At 35.7% G+C, this 23,294-nt stretch overlaps 1 protein-coding gene across 1 annotated transcript; it reads right to left on the minus strand.

Moving 5' to 3' along the window:
* Nucleotides 1-1,263: 1,263 nt before the first annotated feature.
* On the minus strand, nucleotides 1,264-22,393 carry LOC140958404 (stromal processing peptidase, chloroplastic-like). Its single transcript, XM_073415838.1, has 25 exons — nucleotides 22,076-22,393; nucleotides 21,627-21,791; nucleotides 21,030-21,283; nucleotides 19,489-19,687; nucleotides 19,058-19,105; nucleotides 18,767-18,874; nucleotides 18,449-18,637; nucleotides 18,054-18,350; nucleotides 17,242-17,343; nucleotides 16,358-16,492; nucleotides 15,266-15,490; nucleotides 13,374-13,577; nucleotides 12,896-13,063; nucleotides 12,024-12,173; nucleotides 11,589-11,726; nucleotides 10,868-11,095; nucleotides 10,557-10,709; nucleotides 8,825-8,948; nucleotides 7,753-7,882; nucleotides 7,467-7,587; nucleotides 7,290-7,370; nucleotides 5,899-6,000; nucleotides 5,634-5,784; nucleotides 5,413-5,538; nucleotides 1,264-1,651 (listed from the first exon to the last, which is right to left on the minus strand). Exons 1-24 carry the CDS (start codon nucleotides 22,268-22,270, stop codon nucleotides 5,447-5,449), a joined length of 3,759 nt encoding a protein of 1,252 aa, XP_073271939.1. The 5' UTR covers nucleotides 22,271-22,393; the 3' UTR covers nucleotides 1,264-1,651; nucleotides 5,413-5,446.
* Nucleotides 22,394-23,294: the final 901 nt, after the last annotated feature.

A 23,294-nucleotide genomic window follows, 5' to 3' on the forward strand; every position in this document is an offset into this window, starting at 1 on the left:
TTTTTTTTTTTCAGTCAATACAGATTCATGAACAAAATATTATGTTGTTTATTCATTTTTTCCGAACAGTGGAACTTTATATAACATGCATTATGCGTTCTTTTATGTTTGTTTTCATGGTGTTGTCAGTGGCGGAGAGCCAAGATAGAGGAGAAGTTGCCTTCCTCTTTGTTTTGAGCATGTAATAAAGTACTTTTTTCATGTAATGAGGAGAATGGAATGGAGCGGGTGCCCACACGAATTATAGGTTCGAATCCACAATACATTTAGACTTTAGTTTTTAGTTTCGAATTCTCTATGCTTATTAGCGTACTTCATGTCATCATGTGTAACAAATGTCGTTGTAATTCTTCAGTACAAACTCCATGAGAGGTGATGGAGGTTATGAAGTCATTAAGGAGGCTAAGTTTAAGGCACAAGGAACACATCTACGCACATGGAGAAGGCAATGAACGTCGCCTCACCGGAAGGCACGAGACAGCCAGCATACACACTTTCTCACGGGTATGTGCTTAAAAATTCTTATATAAAGGGGCACATCAACATATCAATTCATACTGCATTTTGATTTTTGTCAGTGTTAGTTTTTGATACAGTCTACTAGGTATAAGAAAACTATATGATTTCAGAACACCTAAGCAACATTTTGCATCTTCTGTTGCATGTTGGCATCACTATGTTCACATTTCTTGGAATTCCAGCATGTATGATAAGGTGTGGCGAATCGTGGAGCGCCCGTTAGGGTCAGAGGAGAGTTGGAGAGAGATGGAAAAGGCTATTTCGAGGACAGGAGGCTCGCTTCGAACATGGACCCTTATGTCGTCATGTCTAAGTAAGATAGCGGAAACAACCATAGTGTGGAAGCCATAAGATTAGTGCCATTTGTGCTGCTTGTGAGTGAGTTTATTTGCCTTTCTAAAAGACTAAAACCATTTGGTGTTCAGATATGTGTGTGAGTTTATTTGCCTTTCTAAAACCATTTGGTGTTCAGATAACTCATCATCATGATATAAAAAATTGATATAAAATATAAAAAATTATAACATAATGAATAATAATTATTACATCAAGAGAATAGAAGATGCGATATAATACATTAGTTTGCGTCATTTTCATTATAGTTTGGGTTCATTCTTGATTCAAAATCTTTCACAAGTCGAATGTAGATACTTCTCTTATCGGATTGTATATTTTTTTGGGTTTGAAAGCTAGTCGTTTCCAAGACAGACCGAGATGTTTGTATATATTACCATTGAACAAAAATCAATGTTAATATTATTTTCATATACTTCACAATGCCGTGAAAGAAAGAAAAAAAAACGTCCCTTCTCAATATTTAACAATTCTAAGTCGCCTATCGTTACAAGTTTACCTCCTACAACAATAAGAGAAAAATAGGAGTACAACAAATATCAAAGTTCAGTTGTCATGTTTCCGGCCAGATATCCTATTTGTATCGAATAATGGTCGGGTTATGCGTTACATCCAGTTTTGAGCAACCCCTGAAACGAATTTCCCACCATCATTGCATGCCTATTGTTCCGACTGCTCCTCGACAGAGCCGCACCGATTTTCTGAACCTGGACTTCTGATAACACTACGACCCTTCAGAAATCATTGGAAAAATCTACTCCAAGCAAGTATTTTCAACCTGTCAAACAAATTATGTCTTTCATCAATATTGAGAAGAAAAAGAGTGATCGGATAATAAAAAATTGCGTGGACTCTCTCTAATATAGAAGAGATGCCATACAAATAAAAAATATTAACGGACTGACAAGAGTCTAAGATCTAATGCTCCAATCCACAACACAAGTACATTTTCCAACACAAGTCTCAAATTATGTTCAGCTTGAAATATCAAATTGAAAAGTCAGCCGCCAAGCCCTTCGTGAAAGATGGTCCTTGATTATCTTGTTCCTTACATCACTAAGAAAGTCATATTCCACCTTTATATGTTTGGTTTTCACGTGGAATTTAGGACTATTGAATACTACCAAAGTACATAGCCACTTTGTTGTCACAATGCATGGACATAGGAATTTAACATTTTATACTCCTTTTGGTCAATAAAGTCTTCAAAACCACTTCACAAACTATATGAGCCATTATCCTGTACTCTGCTACTGTGCTGGAACTTGAAGTCTCAACCTCTTCCTTACTAAGTTCATTCAGTCTTGGGTCACCTTCTTGGCTAGGCTGATTAACAGTAAAGTAGGCTTGGTTTAAGTTTCTGGTCTGTCTCCATCATTGATTCCAGTCCTTGTTTCTGTCATGTAATTTCCAGCACTTGTCCTTAGTGTGTCCAGTATTTCTACAATAAGTGCACCATAAATCTTTTTTACCCTCTCGGCCTTCAACTTTTGATATTTCTGCCCTTCCGTACTCCTTGACTTGACGTCATTCTGGAATCTCCGCGACCGTCAACGACCCCTCCGAATTTTGAGGCTCAAGCATCACAATTCTCCGACTTCTTCAGTTTGAATCAAAGAGATTGTTTCTTTCAAATATGGTATCTCATCTTTTCCTAGAATTTGGACCCTTGATAGAATTATGGGTTCAATCCAGCTAAGAAATCATAAACTCTGTATTATCAATGAATTGTTTTAGAGTAGGGGCATCTTCTGGACAATTCATCACAATGACCCGACAAGTGATCAAGTTCCTGTCAAAGATTTTGAAGTTTGTTGGCGTACTCAGTAATCGATTTATTTCCTTCCTTGACCGATCCCACCTTTATTTTGATTTCATAGACATGGGTAGTATCACGAGCCTTCGAATAAGTTCGTTTGATTGACTCCCAAATGGCCTTTGGAGACGTTAAAACATGACAGTGTCACTAATCCTCGGATCCATAGGCTCCAACAGCCACGACATGACCATAGATTCAGCTTCATCCCACGTGTCGAAGCCTTCTTTTCCTGGTTTGGGTCCAGTCCCAAGAAGGTGACTAATTCTCCCTTTCCCCTTCAAAAAAGTCCGCACAAACTGGGACCATTTCAAGTAGTTCTTTCCATCCAAACGTAAGTTTGTCCAAATGTTTTGCAAGTCACCGGTCGTTGGATTGAGATTTACACCCTCCGATTTGGCAGAGATTGCTTCATAACTAAAGTTTTTTTTAAACTTCAAAATCGGACATGATTAAGGAATGAAGAGAACGATTTATTGGGTTAGAAGGAAAAAAACGTGAATTTAGAAAAAAACTAGCTCTGATATCATGTCAAAAATCAGAGAATAATTTTATTGTATTATTTTCCAATAGCTACATGGTATTTATTAACATACTAAACTATTTAGAATGGAAATCCTTGACTATAATCCTAGCAATACCCTGACTTAAGAAAACCAAATATACACCTATATCAATATACGATACATAATATCAATCAAAGAGAGACAACATATTTTTTTTTGATAGGAAACTAATTTCATTAGAATAAATAGATAAAGGTTACATATTAAGTGCGGATGTGAATTCCGCAGTACAGTAACAAGACTACTAACATAAGGAAGTCCTCAAAGAGAACAACATACAATACTTATGCACATACAAAATTCCAATTCCTCACTAAATCTGAAACACTTAAATGATTGAATTGATCCAAGTTGATCGTCCACGATGCGACCCTAAATTTTATTTTCTCCCATACTTGATCGACAGACTCAGACACATCTTGAAAAATTCTGCTATTTCTTTCCAACCAAATGGACCAAAATATGCAATGAATTATCATGGCCCAGAAGATTTTGAATTTGTTCACGAAGGGACACCCTGAGTTGACATGAAATAAGTCTTTAGCTTGCCTTGGGAAAGCCCATTGAATTCCCAGTTCTTCTAACACTTTGAACCAAATTCCTCTCGCAAAGGAACAATGCAAAAGTAAATGATCTTGATCCTCTTCATGATTTTGGCATAAACAACACCACTGCGGTCTCAACACACACTCCCTCCACCTTCTCTGAACCGCATCACATGTAGGCAACTTTCCCAAGGCCACGATCCACGAGAAAATCCTAATCTTTTGTAGGACATTAATTTTCCAAATGTTATTAAAAAAACTGAATGAAGGGAAATTTGAAGAATGGAAGAAGGAATTGTAAAAAGATCTAACAGTGAACGAACCTGAAGCATCCCCCAACCACACTCTACAATCCTCGAAACCCGGCTGCAATCTGACTTTCTCTAGAACTCGCATCAAATTAATGAACTCAAGTAACTCTCCCTCAGTAAGATGTCTCCTGAATCTCACATCCCAAATTAAAGAAAAACTACTCCCACAAATGACGACTTCTACGAAATGACGTATAGGTTTATTGGTAGAAATGGAAATACAAAACAAAGATGGAAAATGGACTTTAAACGAAGACTCTCCTTCCCAAACATCTTCCCAAAAGCGAATGATATTACCTTGTTTAGGCACTCCCCTGAACAGTTGATGAAAATCCTGATAAGACCGAGATATACACTTCCAAGGACTTCTGAATGTCGCCTTCTCTGCCAAGCCCAAGTCCCACCTGTTATCCTGAGTCCCATAGATGCTCTTAATAATTTTTTTCCACAACGACTCCCTTTCCACTGAACATCTCCACCACCATTTACCAAGAAGAGCCTTATTCCTGAGAATAACATTTCCCAATCCCAAGCCACCTTTATCCTTTGGTTTGCATACCTGCTTCCATCCTACCACATGGCAATGATTATCCCCATCACCACCATCCCACAAAAAATCCCTCATCATTTTTTCCATCTTATTTGCCTCCCTAATTGGCACCTTGAACAGTGTCATGAAATAAGATGGCATGGCACAAATCACGGCCTTTATCAACGTAAATCGCCCCCCTCCCCCTTGACAGGAAAGACTTTTTCCAAGATGCTAATTTCTTATTCATTTTTGAAAGAACTGGTTCCCAAAAATCTATCTTTGTGGGATTACCTCCCAACGGTAACCCAAGATACTTAATAGGCCACCTTTCTTTTTTGCACCCAAAAGTTGTTGCCATAGCCTCTACTTCTTCCTCCAAACAATTCAATCCCAACACCACGCTTTTGCTCAAATTAATTTTCAACCCAGAATTTGTTCCAAACACTTTCAATAAATCAACTATCGCCAACACATCGTTTCTCGATTTTGCGAAGAACAAGGTGTCATCCGCAAACTGTAAATGCGTTATTTCGATTTTATCTTTCCCTACTTCGAGTCCCTTGACTGCATCTACTGCCCTTGCCTTATCCACCATCCTCCCCAACACATCGACAACTAAATTGAATAGAAATGGTGATAATGGATCCCCTTGTCGTAATCCTCTCTCTCCTTTTTCATGCAAGGCGTTGGGTTAATTTTATTTATTCACATATATACCGATATATAACTCTGGTCAGAATGAGCAATCTACAAAAAGATTAAACCTCACATGCCAAATATTGCAACTTCTTCACGTAAAGCTTTCATGTCGTTGGCCGTGTTACAGTGGACGAACCCCGTCCCACCGGGATAATGTTATGGAGGCCCTCTACCAATTCTTCCTCCACAATGGAATCTGCAAAAGAAGTTTAATAAAGAACTTGGATAAAGTAGATGATAAATACTTAAAAGGAGACATATTTCATCTCATAACGCAAAATTATACTTCACCTGTGGCATCTTCCCCAGCCTGAGACCCAGAAATCCCAATGCAAGAGTACAGGGAATTCTCATCTATCTTCAACTGCTCATATGCTACATATACATCTTCAACAGTAGCAGCATCATATAGTGAAGTGAGATCTTTGATGCAAGATATATCCTGGAAAATGGTATAAAAGTGGATTATAATAGAGGGTAAAAAACATGGAATTGCTATATCTTGGAAAATGGTATAAAAGTGCAAATAATGCAATTAATTTCCTATGAATTGTACCTTCATCGGGACAGATGTCGACTGCAAGTGAGCCATCAATCCTAACCAATAAGCATTCGACTTGATTTCAGCTTCATGCCGCATTAGCAGTGTCCGTCTTGCCTGTAAATGAATAAGAGTTAAAGAAGTGAAAACAACCATCCATTTGGAATAATGGTGCGCTGTCCACTCACACAGGGAGCACAAAGCCTGGAAGATTTTTTATCAAATAATCAGGGTCAAAAGTGAGGTACTTGGGCGTATGGGAGTGAAATATGCAGTTTACAGTGTTTATAGGCAGTTTCAAAGTGCCTTCGGTAAAAATGAATATGAAATCCTTTATATTTTAACACTGCAAGCGAAGAGGCTCATTTTAAAAATTACTTTGAAGAAAACTTTAGAGCAAATTTTTTCAATGGAGGATATATCTTTTTTTTTAATATGATAATGGGAAAAAATACCATTACACCATAATTTATGGTCTAGTTTAACAATCATCAGAACTAAATGGACATGTCTTGAGTTCAGGGCTGTTAAAATCCAGGATCAACACTTGCTAATAAACAATTTCAATTGTCATCATTGCCATATTGTGTTTTAAATTTAAGGTCCACTCACAGTTGCTGGTAAATAGTCATGATTTCCAAAAAAAAAAAGAGAGAGACAAAAGAAAAGAAACGCCTTCTATTGTTAGCAATTCACCAAAAAATTGATTGGTTTTTCATTCTTGAAAAGGAACATACATGGAAATGCAACTGAATTAGCCATCTAGCACACACAAGGACGTTCATACATAAATCCAGAGAATACAAATAATTACACCTGGTTGATGCATTTGCTTTACTACCAGGGATCTGGAAGATAAAATAATATATTGTCATTGACCCTCGACTCTTAACATGTGCAAGGATAACAACAGTTTCGACCTTATGTTAAAGTATAAACACTATTGTTGGGCCACTTACTACAAACTCAACTTAACACTGGAGAAAAGTGATCATGGTAATTGTGCAAGGGAGTCATAGCTTCAAAACTCCTGGTTTGCAAATCCTTATATAATTCATTAGTTTGTCCGCAACTGTTGCCCAATATCAAATCATCAAGCACATTTATAACTTTGATGTTTCCAAGCATAGATTTGCCCTGGTTTACAGCTTAACATGAGGCAAGTAAGCTAAAGTATAAATACTAGACACCTCCCATAAGCTTGAGCTTCAAGAACAAGTAGTTACTAACGAAAATAAATACAACTTACAGAAAAAAAAGGCAACCGTCTAATAAATCCATAGGCGTCAAGCGTATGGTAGCACCAACGGTGTCAAAATCAACAAAATTACAAATCTCAACTAATGAAAAGTAAGAGATTGAAAATTGTAAGAATCGAGTCATGATCGTTATAAGAAGTAACTCACTCTATCCAATTCCCTTGGGGCAATTTGGTTGCCGTGCAGACCTCTGAGAACACTTTTGCAAGCATCAACAGCTTTATGTACCTGTGTTTGTTGTTAAGTTGTTAAAAAAAAGATAGAAGGGCAATTCCAGCTTACATGCAAAATCTGTACGGGTGATTATACAGAAGAAATAAGTACCTTTCCAGGGGTTGATGTCACAGATATCACATACCACCCAAGCTTCAACCGATCAAATAGGTTTAATTCAAATGAAACATCATAGGTCAATCCAAGAGAATCCCTGACGGTTGTAAAGAGCCTGAAGACAGAAAATTACCAACAGCAACAATAGTTCACACTCAACTACAACCATGACTAATTAAATACGAGAACTGAACCTAAGGCCTAGTATATATTTATATTCTTATGGAAAACACGACAAATGCCCTTTTGGCATTGGCATTTATGGTACCATAGAAATTACCTCGAATTTATGACCTCAGCCAAAAGTCCCAATGTAACAGCAAAAAATAATGGGTGATCCCGCAGTTTCCCTTGCACACCCTTTTCAGCATTCTCAGACCCTCCAGATTGTTGATCAAAATTTACAAGTTCTGGAAAAGAAACCATAAGTGAATTATGGTGTATGCCTTATGATAAATCAAGATTCAGTTAGTATGGAATAGTTAAAAACTTCAAAAAAACTACCATATCACAGTGCTGATTAAGCGCAAAAATCTAGTAAGAGGAGTTTTTTTTTTATTGGAAACTATAATATTATTAGATTAAAAAAAGTTGCGGTTACAGAGATAGTGAGAGGAGTTATCGAATTAGAAAAAATTCGGCGTAGTTCCCAATTTATAATTAGCACTTTCATTGAGATTTCAATTCTCTAGTGAATGACACTTTGACATACATATATTACCTGGTTGAAAAACAGAAACCAAGCAACATATAGAAAACTTTTACACCCCCAGAAACCACTTAATTTTTGTGAATAAATTCTCTGAATACCTTTCACAAGCAAACAAGAAAGGTTTTTAGCATCAACAAGGCATGCTTAAAAAGCAACAAATCCTATTATTTCTTTTTCTAAAGCAAATCATCTTTTCCGCGCATATAGAAATCTAATGCACCCCAGGTTTTCGGTATAGCATAGATGGTTATTGTCACAACTGAATGACATTAGCCAAGGTCAAAATCTGCAAGTAGAGTGAATTTTTTTTCCTTTAAGGAACATGTGAACATGGAGAGACATTTATCAAACAAAATGGAGAGGACAAAAGCTCTTGCAGTTTTGACTTTTCAAAATGGAAACAAATGGATGAACATATGCTTTATGTTAGAAGGTAAATTCAAGTCAAAAAAGGGTTGGCTAGACTGTGTTCACGCACAAGCGTCCACAAACAAGAAAAGTACAACTAGTAATTAACATCACCAAAATGCATATTACACTGGATGACTCATGCCGAAACAGATGCCTTGGATGATGCCCATGTCACGGCTATACATGAATGAGGAACACATACAGTCCATTATGCACCCAAAGAACTCACCAAATGTAGCAGAATTGCTAACTGAATCTTGCTGATTCTTTCCATCAAAAGTTAACCCCCATCGATTCGGGGCAGGGCCTGCAATGTATGCACATGCTCGCTCATCTGTGTCCTTCAAAAACACCTGAGAAGAATGCGCTAGTAAAACACCCAGGACAGGCACAAACCAGAACATCATTGAGGAGAAATTTCTCAATTTCACCAACAAAAACTAGATGATCGGGTAGCAAATCTATATTACCTATAAAAGTATGGATGGAGGGCAATGTTTTCGAATTGTGAATTGGTAAAAACTAACCATTCGTGTGTGTAAAGTATGATAAATCACATGAATATTTTCGTCAATTCATTTATATATGTAGCATATATGGAAAACAATTTATCAACTTAATGTTGCCCCTCAAATGTTATTAAGTTTTTTTCCTACCACATAAATTCCTAACAAAAAATTGTATCAATTGAGTACGTATAACTGAATGTGGTCCGGCAATTAAAGCATATAATAATCATTAATCTGTCTTGAAAGGATTTATCGGTAGGTTATTAGACCAGAGGAATTCATATTTATATTGAAGGATTTTTGCTATGAAAGAGTTGCAGTTGGCCACTGATAATTTTAATTATGAATGGAAAAGGTGAACTTTTGCAGTGTGTTTTGTGTGTAGGCTCTGGGATGCTTGTTTCTTCTCGGTGCTACCAAACATTAACAAATCAGTTATCTACTACATCTTGACAGGAGCAATATGTTGTAGAAGTCCTCAAAGAAGTGGAATACTCAAGCAGCATTACTGATGGATTATGCATTAGTAACATCTATTATTTTGTTTATTTTTAGTTACTTTTCTTTATTTGTTGTGTTTTAATTTATGAACCTTTTTTTAATATTCGTTTCTATAGATGTATTCTACATATCATGCTTATTATAATTTGTTATATATATAACATCAGATTTAGATATTGTATAACTCCAAAAAATTTTAATTTACTTTATATCTAATTGGTATCTAGGTATATCGCACGTACTTCATCCCGGTGACAATAAATGAGAGAACACATCAAACAAAGCCATGTTTAGTTCAGGCTATATGCAAAGGCAAATGCCTCAGAGGGTTCAACTCTCTTACTTCTCTCTAATAAAGACTTCATTCATTCATAAGGTGAATTGCAGTGGGAAAATGAAAAGGAAATTTCTACTGAATAGCATAGGTGTGACACTATGATTAGAAAAATACTTCAATCTTAACATTCTTCCACAGGTCAAACATAAAGGAGTAACTTGATGTGTTCAACTTAGATGCAGAAACTAAGGCCCTGACAAAGATTTACCAGCCACGATGCTTCTTCAACTGACAGAAGAAGATAATAATCAATTATCACAATGGACAATTTCATCCCATCTGGATGGAGGAAACAGGGACAGAACACACAATGACCATGTTCTTTTGAGAGAAAAACACACACGCACACAATGACCATGTTCATTTTTGTAGGACAAAGTCTAGACAATCTACATGAAAGCTAGCGGAGACAGGAACTCAAAAGTCTTGCTATCACTAATGGAAGTAAAAACAAAGCTTATCCATAACCTGCTCCATAACACAAATAACATAAATCATTTACGAAATCTTTACAGATAACAGAACAAAGAATGACATAGAGGTTGTAAACAGGTCATACATCAATATAAATTTAATACTAAAAAAACCATGCTGTTATGAAGTCATGTCCATACTTGTTGATGCTGCCAATCTGAAGTGTGTGGCCGGAATATGATTGGGTTGTAATGTTGCGCTCTCTCAAGACCTTTTTTTTCTTTTACTGTACCTAGATACTCCAAAATACAAGACTCGATATCCTCTTCTAAGAAGTCCCCAACAATACTCACCTAACAAACAAACAAGAAGTCAAAATTCGATAAGATGATAGTCACTTCGGTATTCTAGATTTCAAAATGACATGCAACTTAATTTATTAAATTAACAAAGGAAGATAACATGCAACTTAATTTATTAAATTAACAAAGGAAGATATAAAGATATACACCTCCATATTGTCACAAACAAATTGATTCATCACTGCATCTTTCACTCGTGAAAGTGTTAACTGTTGTAATGAATTTGGTGTAGGCTCAACAAACCGTTCATCTCCATTCAGCATAGCGAGCATGAGCTTGTGGGCAGTTGAGCGCTCTAAGCTTTTAGGAATAGAGCGGTAATAGGATAGATATAACTGCTTCGCTCTATCAAATGCATCATCCAGCCAAACATTATGCTGCAAAAACATGAAGTTCTTTCAAACTCAGGAAAAGATGGAGAATGTCCATAGATTGATCAACTGTCAGTCTATGAATCCAACTTGACAGCAATAGGAATAAATCTGAAATCTTTTCTTGGAAAAAGATGTCCACGTTATTTTAAGAAAAATTTATGCTCCAGGTTTTAATTTACAGCGGCATCTCCTTGTTCAAAAGCAAAGGCATAACAAAATCATCTTGTACACACTAAGGAAGCTGCAAAATACAGATCCTGCCTCCTGACGTTCAAAAAACAGCTCAACAACCTCAATCGAATCTCCTAATGGTGTTTTTTCTTGATGGTTTATTTTTTAGTGAGGAGGATATCAGAAAATGAAATTGGTGAGATCAATGACAACTAAAAAATAATTACCTCGCAGCTGCATGACTAGTCAAATAACACAAGAGAGTATGTAATCTACACGTATTGATTTTAATTAAGATTCATACATCACAAAACTTCAAGATTACCTCAAGTACCATATGCAGTAACTGGAAAGCAGCACGCATCCCACCATCTCTTAAAGTAAAACGGAACTCCATGCATATAAATTCTTCAGTTGACTCCAGAGAGCAATTGATCAAGTGGTTCACACAGAAAAGTTCTACCTGGAAATAGATAACATATATCAAATTACTTACAGTAACTATGACCATGAGGGACAGATGTTGGATATGTAGTAAAATAAAACATGACAAAAAGCGGCAAAAACCTAAATATGATATATAGAAAAGTACTTCACAAGCTGATAGAGAATGTGAATAAAATTTATGTTGTGTTATTTGTTTTCCAATGTGAGTAAAATTTGTGAAAAACATCATTAGAGATACAAAAAAACTCAGGGGGAAAACAAATTATAGATTACAAAAAGAGAAAAATATAAATTAAATGGTGTGTCACGTCACCTGTTCACGTGAAAAATTGCCCACACGACCTCCCTCACTTAGTGTACGCACACCTACAATAACAGCTCCTTTGGCTTCAGAACTTTCAGCTGCTCGTCCACCACCAACTATGAGGCGCATAACACCACTATTAGCTTCATTTTTTGATACCTGGTAGCACGACAATATGTAAGAGTGATTAAGATATAGTAGCTAGTCCTACAAGTCATTTGGAAAATAACTTGAGACTACAGCACATGACCAGCATCAATGGGAAGTAAGAGTGGATACTACAGCTTAAGACCAGTATCAACATTTTTCTCCACTGAACATGTCGTCATAGCCATAGATTAGGAAATATGACAAAGCATTTCACCAAATGCATTTAATAGGACCGAATGAAGAGAAAGGTGAATGCCTAGAACAGTATATGGACTGGACTTCATAAGAGTTTCAGAACACAGGGTCATTGCACTTTAATTTCAAATTGACATAAAAGAGAACTTCTTCACAGGAAGAATCACATTCAAATTTTTCGCATAAAAAAAATGAAACATATCCACAAATTTAGCTCAAACTGCTCAGTCCAAATAAAGTTGTGACTCGAAGTGGCCAAAAAAGTAGGATTGGCAACACCATAAAGCATGCAATTTTCAATTTCAGAAACAAGATAGATGGAACTAGGTGTTTCAAAATACAAATCAGATACATATACATTAACAAACTGGTCCAACAACCATATGCTGGGGGAAGAACACCTGTAATGATAATTTATCCAAGTAACTGTTTTCTGAACAACCTTTGAAAGACAACAACATCAACATCTACCATGTGACTGTAAGGATAAGAACAAAATCATCTGAAAAATCCAAATGAACATCCAATTGATTCACCTTGTAATTTACAGAAATTCCATTCGAAAGACGCCGTTGGACTATTCCTGTTTCCCCATCATATACCTTCGACACCTTTTCTTGGTCAACAGGAACAAAGGATGGATGCCGAAGAAACCTTAATTCCTGCAACTGTTCTGTTGATATCAGTTCTTTTGGAATCTCAAGCTGCAAAAGTGACAATGAAGCCACGAGTTAGTACTCAAAATTTAAGACAGAATTGGGGGAAAAAATTTCTTCTAATTGTATTCAACAAAAGAAATGGTTAAGGAACGGGAGTGGTGATAATAAAAGAAATCAGAAAAGTGGCAAGAACTCAGATGAATATAATCTCTTATTTTTAAAGCAGAAGTCTTTTCAAGTCTATTAAAACATGAAATAATCTATTTCTGAAGAGTGGACAATCCACATTCCTCATAAAGTTCACACCCTCATAACATAGCAAAAGAACAACTATATGACTGTTAATAATAAAAACCTCTGGCTCAGCCTCTATGAATTCCTTCAAACCAGCTTCTATAGCAGCCACAATCTCTTCTGGTGTTAACTTGAATTCGGTTTCCCCACTTCCATCAATATGCACTTTCTTTGGAACACAAGCAACAATTGCAGATGGGAGTGGTGCAGATGGTTTTCCATAATCCGAGATGAATTCCAACACCTTTGCACCAATGGAATTAACCTAACACACCAACAAGGGTCGAGAAAATCATCAGTCATGCTTTGAAAATATTGGCAGCATAACCAAATGAGTTTCATGTTTCATCGGTCCAAATTCATTTCAGATTCATAAAAGAATTTATTTCATTTTCTTTTCTATGAATTGAATTCAAATTTTCTGCTGTCTAGATTTATAGTCGTAGTATATAAACGTCCTTCATTATATAAATAATTGAAACGGTAGTGTATCCTTTACCGGTGATTTCAGTTTTTTCGAGATATCTACTATTTTCTCGGGAGTACTGTTGGGAACAAGAAGAGGCAATCAAAGTAAGTGCAAGAAGGCATAACCACACATACATACATGCAATTTATTTCATTTTCTTTTGTTAAAAGGAATGTGTTTCTTAGTTTTTCTTGTTCAAGATGCTGGCAATCCGACAAATCAAAGCTTTTCGATGAATGCATTTGAATTTGAAGAAATATTTAAAATCAAAGCATTTGAAAATCTGTTGATCTAAAATGATATATCAGTGGTAACCATTTGAAATCCTTTTAAAACGCATACAAAAATGTATGCAAAGATAATATGGAATTTTAGATATCTGACTAAAATCTTTTCCAAAACATACATGATGGATTTTAGTTAAGAATTTGAAATTAGTCCATTTCAACTATGTCTATCCAAAGGCACCCTAAGATTCATAGGAAGATTTATTTAATTTATTTTTCTCATGAGGATTGTGTTTCTGGATTGTTCACTTTCTAGAAGTGAAGTGGGTATTCATCCTTCAACCATGGTTTCAGTTTTTTCAAAATATCCGCAACGTTATCAATGGAACTGGCAGTTTTGAATCTTTGAGACTAGTAGACGCCGAATAGAGTAAGTTGGAGAAGGCAAGCATAAATATATTCTTACAACAAATATATATCCATATATGTAGACGAACACACATGCATAAAAACGTATACACATATATATACATGTATGTCTTTGAAATAGTATGTACACATACGTATACATGTATAAATGTACACAAACTATAATCACGTTCAGATGTCAAAAAGTGTCCATAAGGTACATGTATATGTTTGTGTTGTCATTGCGAAGCACCCGCCCATAGGTGGGAAAATTTCATTTTTTGTCCTATAATTTGCGTGTTTTTCATTTTTCCCATGCTGTCGATCAATTTATGGTTTTAATCCTCTCATTTGCAAATTTTTCGATTTTAATCATTTTAAATCAGAGTGTCTGATGTGGTGCCGGAAAATGATTACGTGACACCAGAAAATGATGATGTGTCATCTGAAACTACTGACGTGTCTGAAGCTATGTCAACACTCTGGTGAAAATAAACTAAAGTTGGAAAAAAATGTGCAAATTAAGAACTAAGACCGCGCATTGACCGGAAACATGATCAAAAATATAAATATTCAAGTTAGAAACCAAAAATATATTATTTCCCATAGGTTTTAGAAGAAACATATTTGTGTATGTATGGGTCTTTTGGCACTTACAAACACTATTTTGTTATCGACTAGAGATAGAAAGATTGCATGCCAAAGATGGTAAGTTCGTCGATGACACATTATCACACTCTTTTATCTGATAAGATGAACACATTATCATACTTCATCATCATGCAAAGCCAAAATGGTAAAGAGACCAATTAGAGGAAAGGAAGTGCACAAGGACATGTGGAAAATTACCTCCTCGAGGGTTACAGTACCAGCAATTGCAACCAAACTCTCATGTCCTTGTCTTTGATCCATTACAGTATGACCAAGTGCATCACTTTCCATCGTAAAATCTAAGTTATCTACTGATGATACATTGTCAATCATAGCTGCCAATTGTTCGCTGTCTTTTAATAAAGCATCTAGATAACGGGCCAATTCGCCATTTGTAACGCCAAACTCTTTAAGCCTTCTAACCTGAAATGCAAGATATGAAAAACATAACCACCATATGAATAATATCATATAGAATTAAAGCCAAACCAACAGACAACAAAATACAAACTATTATTCACATCTTAACGCAATTTTCGGTCATAGCTTTCTCAAAAAATTTATATGCAAAGTGGAAGGAGTGTTGGGGATATAACCAAAATCCCACGTTGGAAATACATGGAGAAGATGATGGTTTATATAGAAAGATATCTTCATTAATATGAAGTTTTTTTGGTAAAGTCCAACAACAAATCCATAAGAGTATAGGTCCAAAGTGTATACCATACAATTGTGGAGATATGTGAGTTTCATTACACAACAAGTATCAGAGTCGTGGTCTAGATCGAGCCATGTGAATGGAATCCTTGAATAGTTAAACGAAGGAGGTGAGGGCTCCCAATAAATGCGCGATGGGCTCTCGAGAAAGATGACGCTCCAAGTAATTCACGTAAGACGTATGCTCCCAACGCAGTAGAGATGGGTGCTTCGATGGGAGTATGTTATCATCGAAGTGGAGAGGATGGACAGATGGGTTTGAAGGGAGGTCCAGATCATCATTAAATTAATGGTTCTTTGTTTGAGGGGAGGATTGTTTGGGATGCAATCAAAGTCCCACGTTAGAAACATATGAGGAAGATAATTGGTTTATAAGATAGAAAGATATCTTCATTGGTACGAGATCTTTTGGGTAAAGTCCGAAAACAAATTCATGAGGGCGTAGGCCCAAAGTTGACAATATCAAGACATTGTAGAGATATGTAAGTTCCATAACACAACAAAGAGGGTAAAGAAGACTATGTGGCGTGTCTTCACTTGGGTGAATGGACTTATTATATAAAACAAACATACCTCCTGCACAGCAACTTTGATTGCATTTTGCCAATTTCGAGGTTCCGCAGTCACTGTAAGAGTGGTAACTGTACAGCCTTCTCTACCGGAATCACTATGGTCCAACTCCACTGAGGTAAACGGGGGGTTTGAACTCTGGAAAACACATCAAATAAGCAGTTAAAGCTGAAAATATCACCAAAACCATGTGAACTAGACCAACTATTATTTGGAAAAATAATGTTAATAACAGAAGTTCATAACCTACCCAAAAGCCAAGCAAACCTAGGCACGACTACATTCTCCTATTTTATATTATGGCAACTCAAATATAGATTCACAGAATATTGCGTCGAGGGCACAAAAGGCCAAAATTAACCATAAGCCATCGAGCCTGAGGGATATAAAAATCATTTTACTTATGTGGGTAGCTTCAGCTTTGCTTCTTTGAGAAACTACTGTCAGATTGACTTTGCATTGTCTTTAGAGTTTCAATCACTAATTGGCTAGCAACAGATCACAATTTATGGATTATGAGAAGTGCAAAACAAAGTAATGGCAGTTAATTAGTAATTTCTGGAATTGAAAACAGGGAACATTAAGAATATTCTTGCTCATGCTTGCCTTTAGCTGTAGGTTCAAGAATAAACAGGAAAGAATGCTTAACTTAAAAAATTAATGAATGAAGGCGTCAAGTTGGCACTTTTTTTTCTCATTGTGTGTATAGTTTTTCTTCAATGATAGTAAAAGTAAATGCCATAATTTCAAAAGCAACCATCAAATATATTTTCACCCCAGCTCCGAAAAGATGAAGTATGGCTTCTATCTTACAGTATAAATCAGTTAGACGTGGACCTAGAGTTTACTCTTCATCACTAATCAAACAAAGAGGAAAGTAGTGTAACCTTGTATCGTGTATTAATACGGAAATGCAAAGCAGAAAGAAAGATCCTCTTCATCAACACATTCCTCAAGTCACCATATGTACGGGCCTTGCTGACAGGGATCTGTAGTTATGAATAACAAAAGTGATAAAGTTAAAGGGGGAAACTTTAAATGTGACGGACTGAGTCACAAGACAACACTCGCATGTAATTGAAATTTGAAATCTGTAATGGGTTTTAACATACAAGAAACTGAAACTGTGATTTTTTTTATTTTTTTTGGTTGTGGGGGTGAGATGGGTTAGTACAGATATATATCGAGCTAATCATGAGTATCCGATAATCCAAAAGAATAAGCAACAAACAATGCAGAAATGTTTGGGGGCATTCCATGTAATAGCATCCAACACCGTTCAAAATTTCTCATCCACATCATTTGCTTTAATGGAAAGTGGCAATAAATGAGTACATGTATTTCCATTTTCTGGCATGAAGTTATATTATGGCAAAAGAACACAACACAAATATAGACTATCATTGCTTCATTTTTCATGCCTATTGAGATGCGTCATCTATCTTGGAAATTATGTTCAAAATATGATGCAAACTTGGAAAAGAATGAAAGGGTGTCTTTTTAATATCTCTATCAAGCCCACCCTGCAAGAAAAGATGAAAGTAGAACAAAAGAAAACAACAGAAAGGAAGGCAAAAACTCTTCAAGGGAAATTTTAATAAAACGATATGCGAAGGAAAAGTATTAGTACAACAGCGAAGGAATGAAGATAAAAACAGATCGTGGGAAACAAATATTTATCCAAATCAGGTGCTGTCACCTTGCAAAACAAATTAATTGAGAAGTTCTGAAGCAATTCATGCTGAAATATATGAGGTAGCTTCACATCTGTGTAGATTCCAGGAATGGACCAATTATGTTGAACAGGAGGGCGAACGGCATGTCTTTCCTTTCTAAAAATTTTAGACTGTTCGATGGGAGAAGATCTTTCTTGAGACAAACCACTGGCCAATCCCATGGGAAGCTTAGGAACAAGGAAACTGGCCATTGCACCAAAGGCAGTTGGTGTAGGTGCAGCACCCACCTCACTTTCTGTTCCAGTTTGTCCAAAAACTTCCTGCAAAAGACCTGGCAATCAGCTAAAAGGCTAAACGTACAAGAAGACTAGCTCAAATTCAAAATCATAAACTGAAGAGTTAATAAATTATGACGTACTTCAATGTGGTCAACCGTCTTTGAAATGTCATCAATGTCCCCAACAATGTATAATGTCGCATTTCCAGGAAAGTACCAGCGCTCATGAAATTTTCTAATTTTGTCGGCATCCCATTTCTTAATCTGCTCTTCTAGTCCAATAGGAAATCTTTTACTCAGCTTGTTCTCGGAATGCAAGTATTGCAACAACTACGCCAGCAATACCAAGGAAGAAAATTTTGAGGAGCAAATACATACAAATCAAAAGAAAAAATCTGGTAAAAGATGGCTAGCTAAAATATATAAAAGCCATGCACGCCCATCTCTTGTAGTGGTTACCTGGCAATCAACGCGGTATTCTATGGTATTCATCATTTGTAGTTCTGATAAAATTGCCCGTCTTTCTTTTTCAACTCGAGAAGCCAAAAATTTTGGGTGAAAAGCAATCTATGGCAATTTTAAAATAATATATCAGAGTTCAAACTCATGTGGCATCAAATGAGGAAAATCATATTGATAGTACAAGCAAGTGGAAAAACTCAAAGAACTCACTTGAAACCAATGCCCCAATATGATTAATGAAAAATGCCAATCAATTCAACACATAAAGAAAACAAATAGAAAGTATACCTCGTTCAGAGCATCCAGAACAACAGGCATCAAATCACCGTCAGAGTCCTAAACATCAAATTTTCACTATGGTAAGGATAGAAAAAATTGGCAAAAAAAAGGACAAAAAAGCAGAAGTGAAAAACCATCTACTAGAATTTATATTTGGAAAGTTTGTCGTAGTCATCTTATATGATAACTGATCTATCAAAAGATTTCTGAAATTCCAATCATTCATGCTGAACGATTTCTTCACCATGTTCAGAGCAATTTGTTACTCTATGGAAGATCAAAATTGTATGCCTCTTGATTTGTCCCCTACTTTGTGTACATTTGATTTACATATATCGTAACATTTAATGACAGAGACTAAAGTAAACAAATTATGTATCAGGGCAAAATGATGTCTACAAACATCAGTTTTAATAAGGAGGCCATAAAATTTGACAAACCTTTGTACTAGTTGGTGAATGGATGTGAAAAACAGTGTGATGAAAGTCAGTGTACGCATTAGATCTTGCCCCAGTTCCAAGAAGTTTTTCACGTTTCTTACTTCCAAGAAATGCAACATGTTCAATCATGTGAGCAATTCCTTGCTCATCATCTTCCTCATCAATTGATCCGACATGAACTTCCATGTGTGCCTCAAACCTATAGTTCAAAAGTGTTTAGCGTTGCACCATGAGGGCATAAGAATTACAAGAGCATTTTCTTGACATTGTAACATTGAGTTGTCTGGCATTGAAAATAATGAATATTTCCTTTTTATTGATTTTCACAACACTGACTAATGTACCAAAGCATACATGTTTTATTAATGTTTTAAATCTTTCCTTGTCAATGGATTTGCAATTCAGACTCATGTGCCAAAACAATAAATATTTTAATAGCATTTTAGATCTTTCCTTGTCTGTAAAAACACGATGTTTAGCATAGCCAAAGCAACTCAAAATTAGTATCACTTATATCCAGAAAAGAAAAGACAAAATTAGCTTTCTATTTTTCTTAATCAAAGTCATTGCAAATAAGCCTCCCATGTCCTTGCCCAAACATCTATATCTATGTTGATGCTCCATTACTTTTGAAAAATGGTACAATCCCTTAACCCCGCAAAACATCAACTCAAGTCCATGTATCTATTATCTATTAACAACTAAAGTCGTGAACCTATTTAAAATGGTTGCAATTGTTAACAGTGTAAATATACCAAGACTAAGGACCATCAATGGTTCACTCTTGTCTTTTTCTAATAGCATACAAAGCCTCCCTTCAACATAAATGAAAGGACATTTGATAAGACTCCTCATACTATATAATGTGCTGGTATAGCCTACCCATTGAAAAAGTATGCCTCCCATAAAGGACTTTCCTACTTTGACCACAATCTAAAACATAGCATTATAGGCATGCTCTGGAGGGTAGAGCAGCTGTTTTGGAAATGGATTAGCGTTAAAAGCGTTGAGTTCTCTAGTGCTTAATTTACTCTATCTAATCATACATTTTTCACTTGGCCAGGTTGTAATCTTATTTAAAGGTGTCAGCCAATTCTCACCCTCAAATTTGTAACCATATTTCCCTGAAGCAACATTAGAAGTCGTGTATGCTAAACCAAAAATGATTGCACAATGTCAATCTGTTAATTCTATGTCTTCGGTTTTACAATTAACAAAATTGATTTCTGCTTTTCCCTGAGTTCATATCAATCAAACCGTTCAGTAAGGGACTCAGAAGCTTTTACAAGGATCTGGACTAGTGTCCTCACTCACCCCATCACTGTCATCTCGTTTTTGTAGTCATATTTGGAACTTGAGGGCTAGAGGCTTTACAGTCAAAACAACACAAAAAGGGAAAAGAAAATAAACTAATGAATAACAAATTGACTTAGTAATGAACATAATGGATGAAACCCAAATAATGATCAAGAATTATTATTCAACATTCATCATTAGAATGATTGTCAAAGGGGCTGGATGTTACTGAAGTGGGATAGTACCTATTGGGAGGGACTTTGTTTGGCAAAATGAGGTAGCGGAGACCATTTTTCAGTTGTCCTCGATGCAATTTCGGGTGGGATGGAAGCTCAAGACGCAAAAATTGTTCATATTCTCTTCTCTCTACTTCTGAGTCTAATGCATCGAAACTCTGTTTTTCAGTAACACCATCTGGCCATGTTGTACTTGCTGCATGTGGCTCGTTGGGGCCGACGGTGGCACATGAAACATGAAGTTGTCTGACATGAAGACCAACCTGACATGATAAAATGAGAGAAAATTCAATATAATATGGCATATTGTAAAATAAATTGATGACAGTTGTTGAATTATCAGACTTCATAAACAAAAATTTATTGCTTTAGTGACTGCTACAAGAGCATAATATATGATTAGCAAGAAACATAACTACCATGTAGATCTCTTCACGGCCAATCTGACAAGAAGAGAATTATATCAAAGGAAAGCATCGCAATTTCACAAGAATGTAAGAGGCCATGGTGGTAAACTGATTGGTGAAGTACAAGAGAAGGTCAACATATCACTCAGAGTACTGAAAAGGCACAGACGAGATTACCACAAAGTGGATGGTTCCTTACTTTATCTTTGTTTGGTTTGAGCTTTGACAAATGAAAAGTTGACTTGTCGGCAAAGAATCCAGAGGTGAAACCGTTGATTCCAATTTGCTTTCTTTTGCAACAATGGAAGCAAGATACTCGCCGACTTTCATGATTGGTCTCAGAATGATATATTTTCGATGTATTCTGCATCAAAGGGAAACAACGAGTGGCAAATTAAGTTTACTTGCAACTTGCAAAGAGAAAAAGGCATCATCCAACACAGAGAAACCAAACACGATTGCAAGACATCCACACGGCTAAAGCTAAACCATATAAATACTGAAAAAAAATTCATTCACTCCCTATGCACCAAGAATTAACACAAACCAAACTCCCCAATCCCGCGTCCCAACCACCAATTTTAGAAGGAGCTGAGAAAAGGAGAAAGTTGAAAACTTTATTAAAGCAGTTGAAACAATAGAACAAACCTTATTGTTGACAAGATATGCACGGCTGCAGCGACGTCTATTCGTGTGGCGCCAAGCTACTGGTTTCTTTAATTGAGCCTGATTGAGCTGGGTTGTATTTGCAGTGAAATTGCGATTATCTTTACCATAGCGATTGCCTGCATAAATCGGAGCTAAAAGAGGTTTCGTATTGAACAAAACTGATGAGGCCTGCATAATTTTTGTCAATTCGAGTCAATCAAAATCCCTAAATTGATAGGACAATGTAAAATAATTGAGGGTTTTTGGAGAGAAGGGGGGATTACAATGAAGTTGGGGATTTCACGTAAATAGTTCGTTTTAACGGTTAAGTTCGATAAATATCAGACTGCTTTGGACGGAGGCGGCGGTGTGCGTGGTGGCGATTTGGCCATATATATAGTATAATATAATAAATAATATATTTATTAAATATAAAAGGGGGAAAATTAAGAAAAATAATTGGGGGAAAATTAAGGCTTTTCATTTTTGACAATAAATTTTGTTTTTGAAGAATAATAAATTTTTAAATATATAAAAAAAATTTAAAATATTGGTCATCGGATAAAATTTACATATTTGACCGACACTATAAATTATTTGTTTCACGCAATTATATATATTTGGTTTTTTAATTTTTTTAAAAAATTTATTGTCATACATGCACTTCTAATTAATTAGGAAATTATTACATACATATGATTTTAATTTTTATAAAGTATGATTTATAATATACTCAGATTTTGTAGAAAATATATATATATTTGTAAAATGTAATGCTCGAAGTTTGTAGCTGCGAATTTATAGACAATTTACCCTTGAGTTTTTATTCATTATATTATCTAGTATAGATTTATACAAATAAAGGTATTATGGAGATTGGTATCTTGGGACTTGATAGATGCTACTCATTTGGGTAGTATTTTTATCCACTCAACACGTAAAAAATATATAGACTAATGAATCATGGACACTCATTCATACATCATGGTTGAATGAGTGACAATGATTTATCCATTCAGCACATGTGTACTAAGTGGATAAGAGCATTACTTATTTAAGTAGCAAGTTATTCTAAAGGTTTTATAATTAAATAAAATTGATTTTAGTTGTTAAATATTTCGAAAATCTCACAATGGTACTCAGTCAACAAATTCTTACACTAATTTTGATACACTCTCGCGCATTGGATAAAGTTGCCAATTATTGTTACTCAGTTCAG

The sequence above is a fragment of the Primulina huaijiensis genome, chromosome 15 (assembly GCF_012295235.1).
Source record: "Primulina huaijiensis isolate GDHJ02 chromosome 15, ASM1229523v2, whole genome shotgun sequence".
Taxonomy (NCBI): Eukaryota; Viridiplantae; Streptophyta; class Magnoliopsida; order Lamiales; family Gesneriaceae; genus Primulina; species Primulina huaijiensis.

What these genes read in the sequence shown, in the direction of transcription:
- LOC140958404 (XM_073415838.1), bottom strand. Translation starts at nt 22,270, where the DNA reads ATGCAGGCCTCATCAGTTTTGTTCAATACGAAACCTCTTTTAGCTCCG. An exon ending in CCCCAAGGGAATTGGATAGA is followed by an intron (nt 6,001 to 7,289) that starts GTGAGTTACTTC and finishes ATTCATTTACAG; the next exon opens with GCAAGACGGACACTGCTAAT. An exon ending in CGACATCTGTCCCGATGAAG is followed by an intron (nt 5,785 to 5,898) that starts GTACAATTCATA and finishes ACCATTTTCCAG; the next exon opens with GATATATCTTGCATCAAAGA.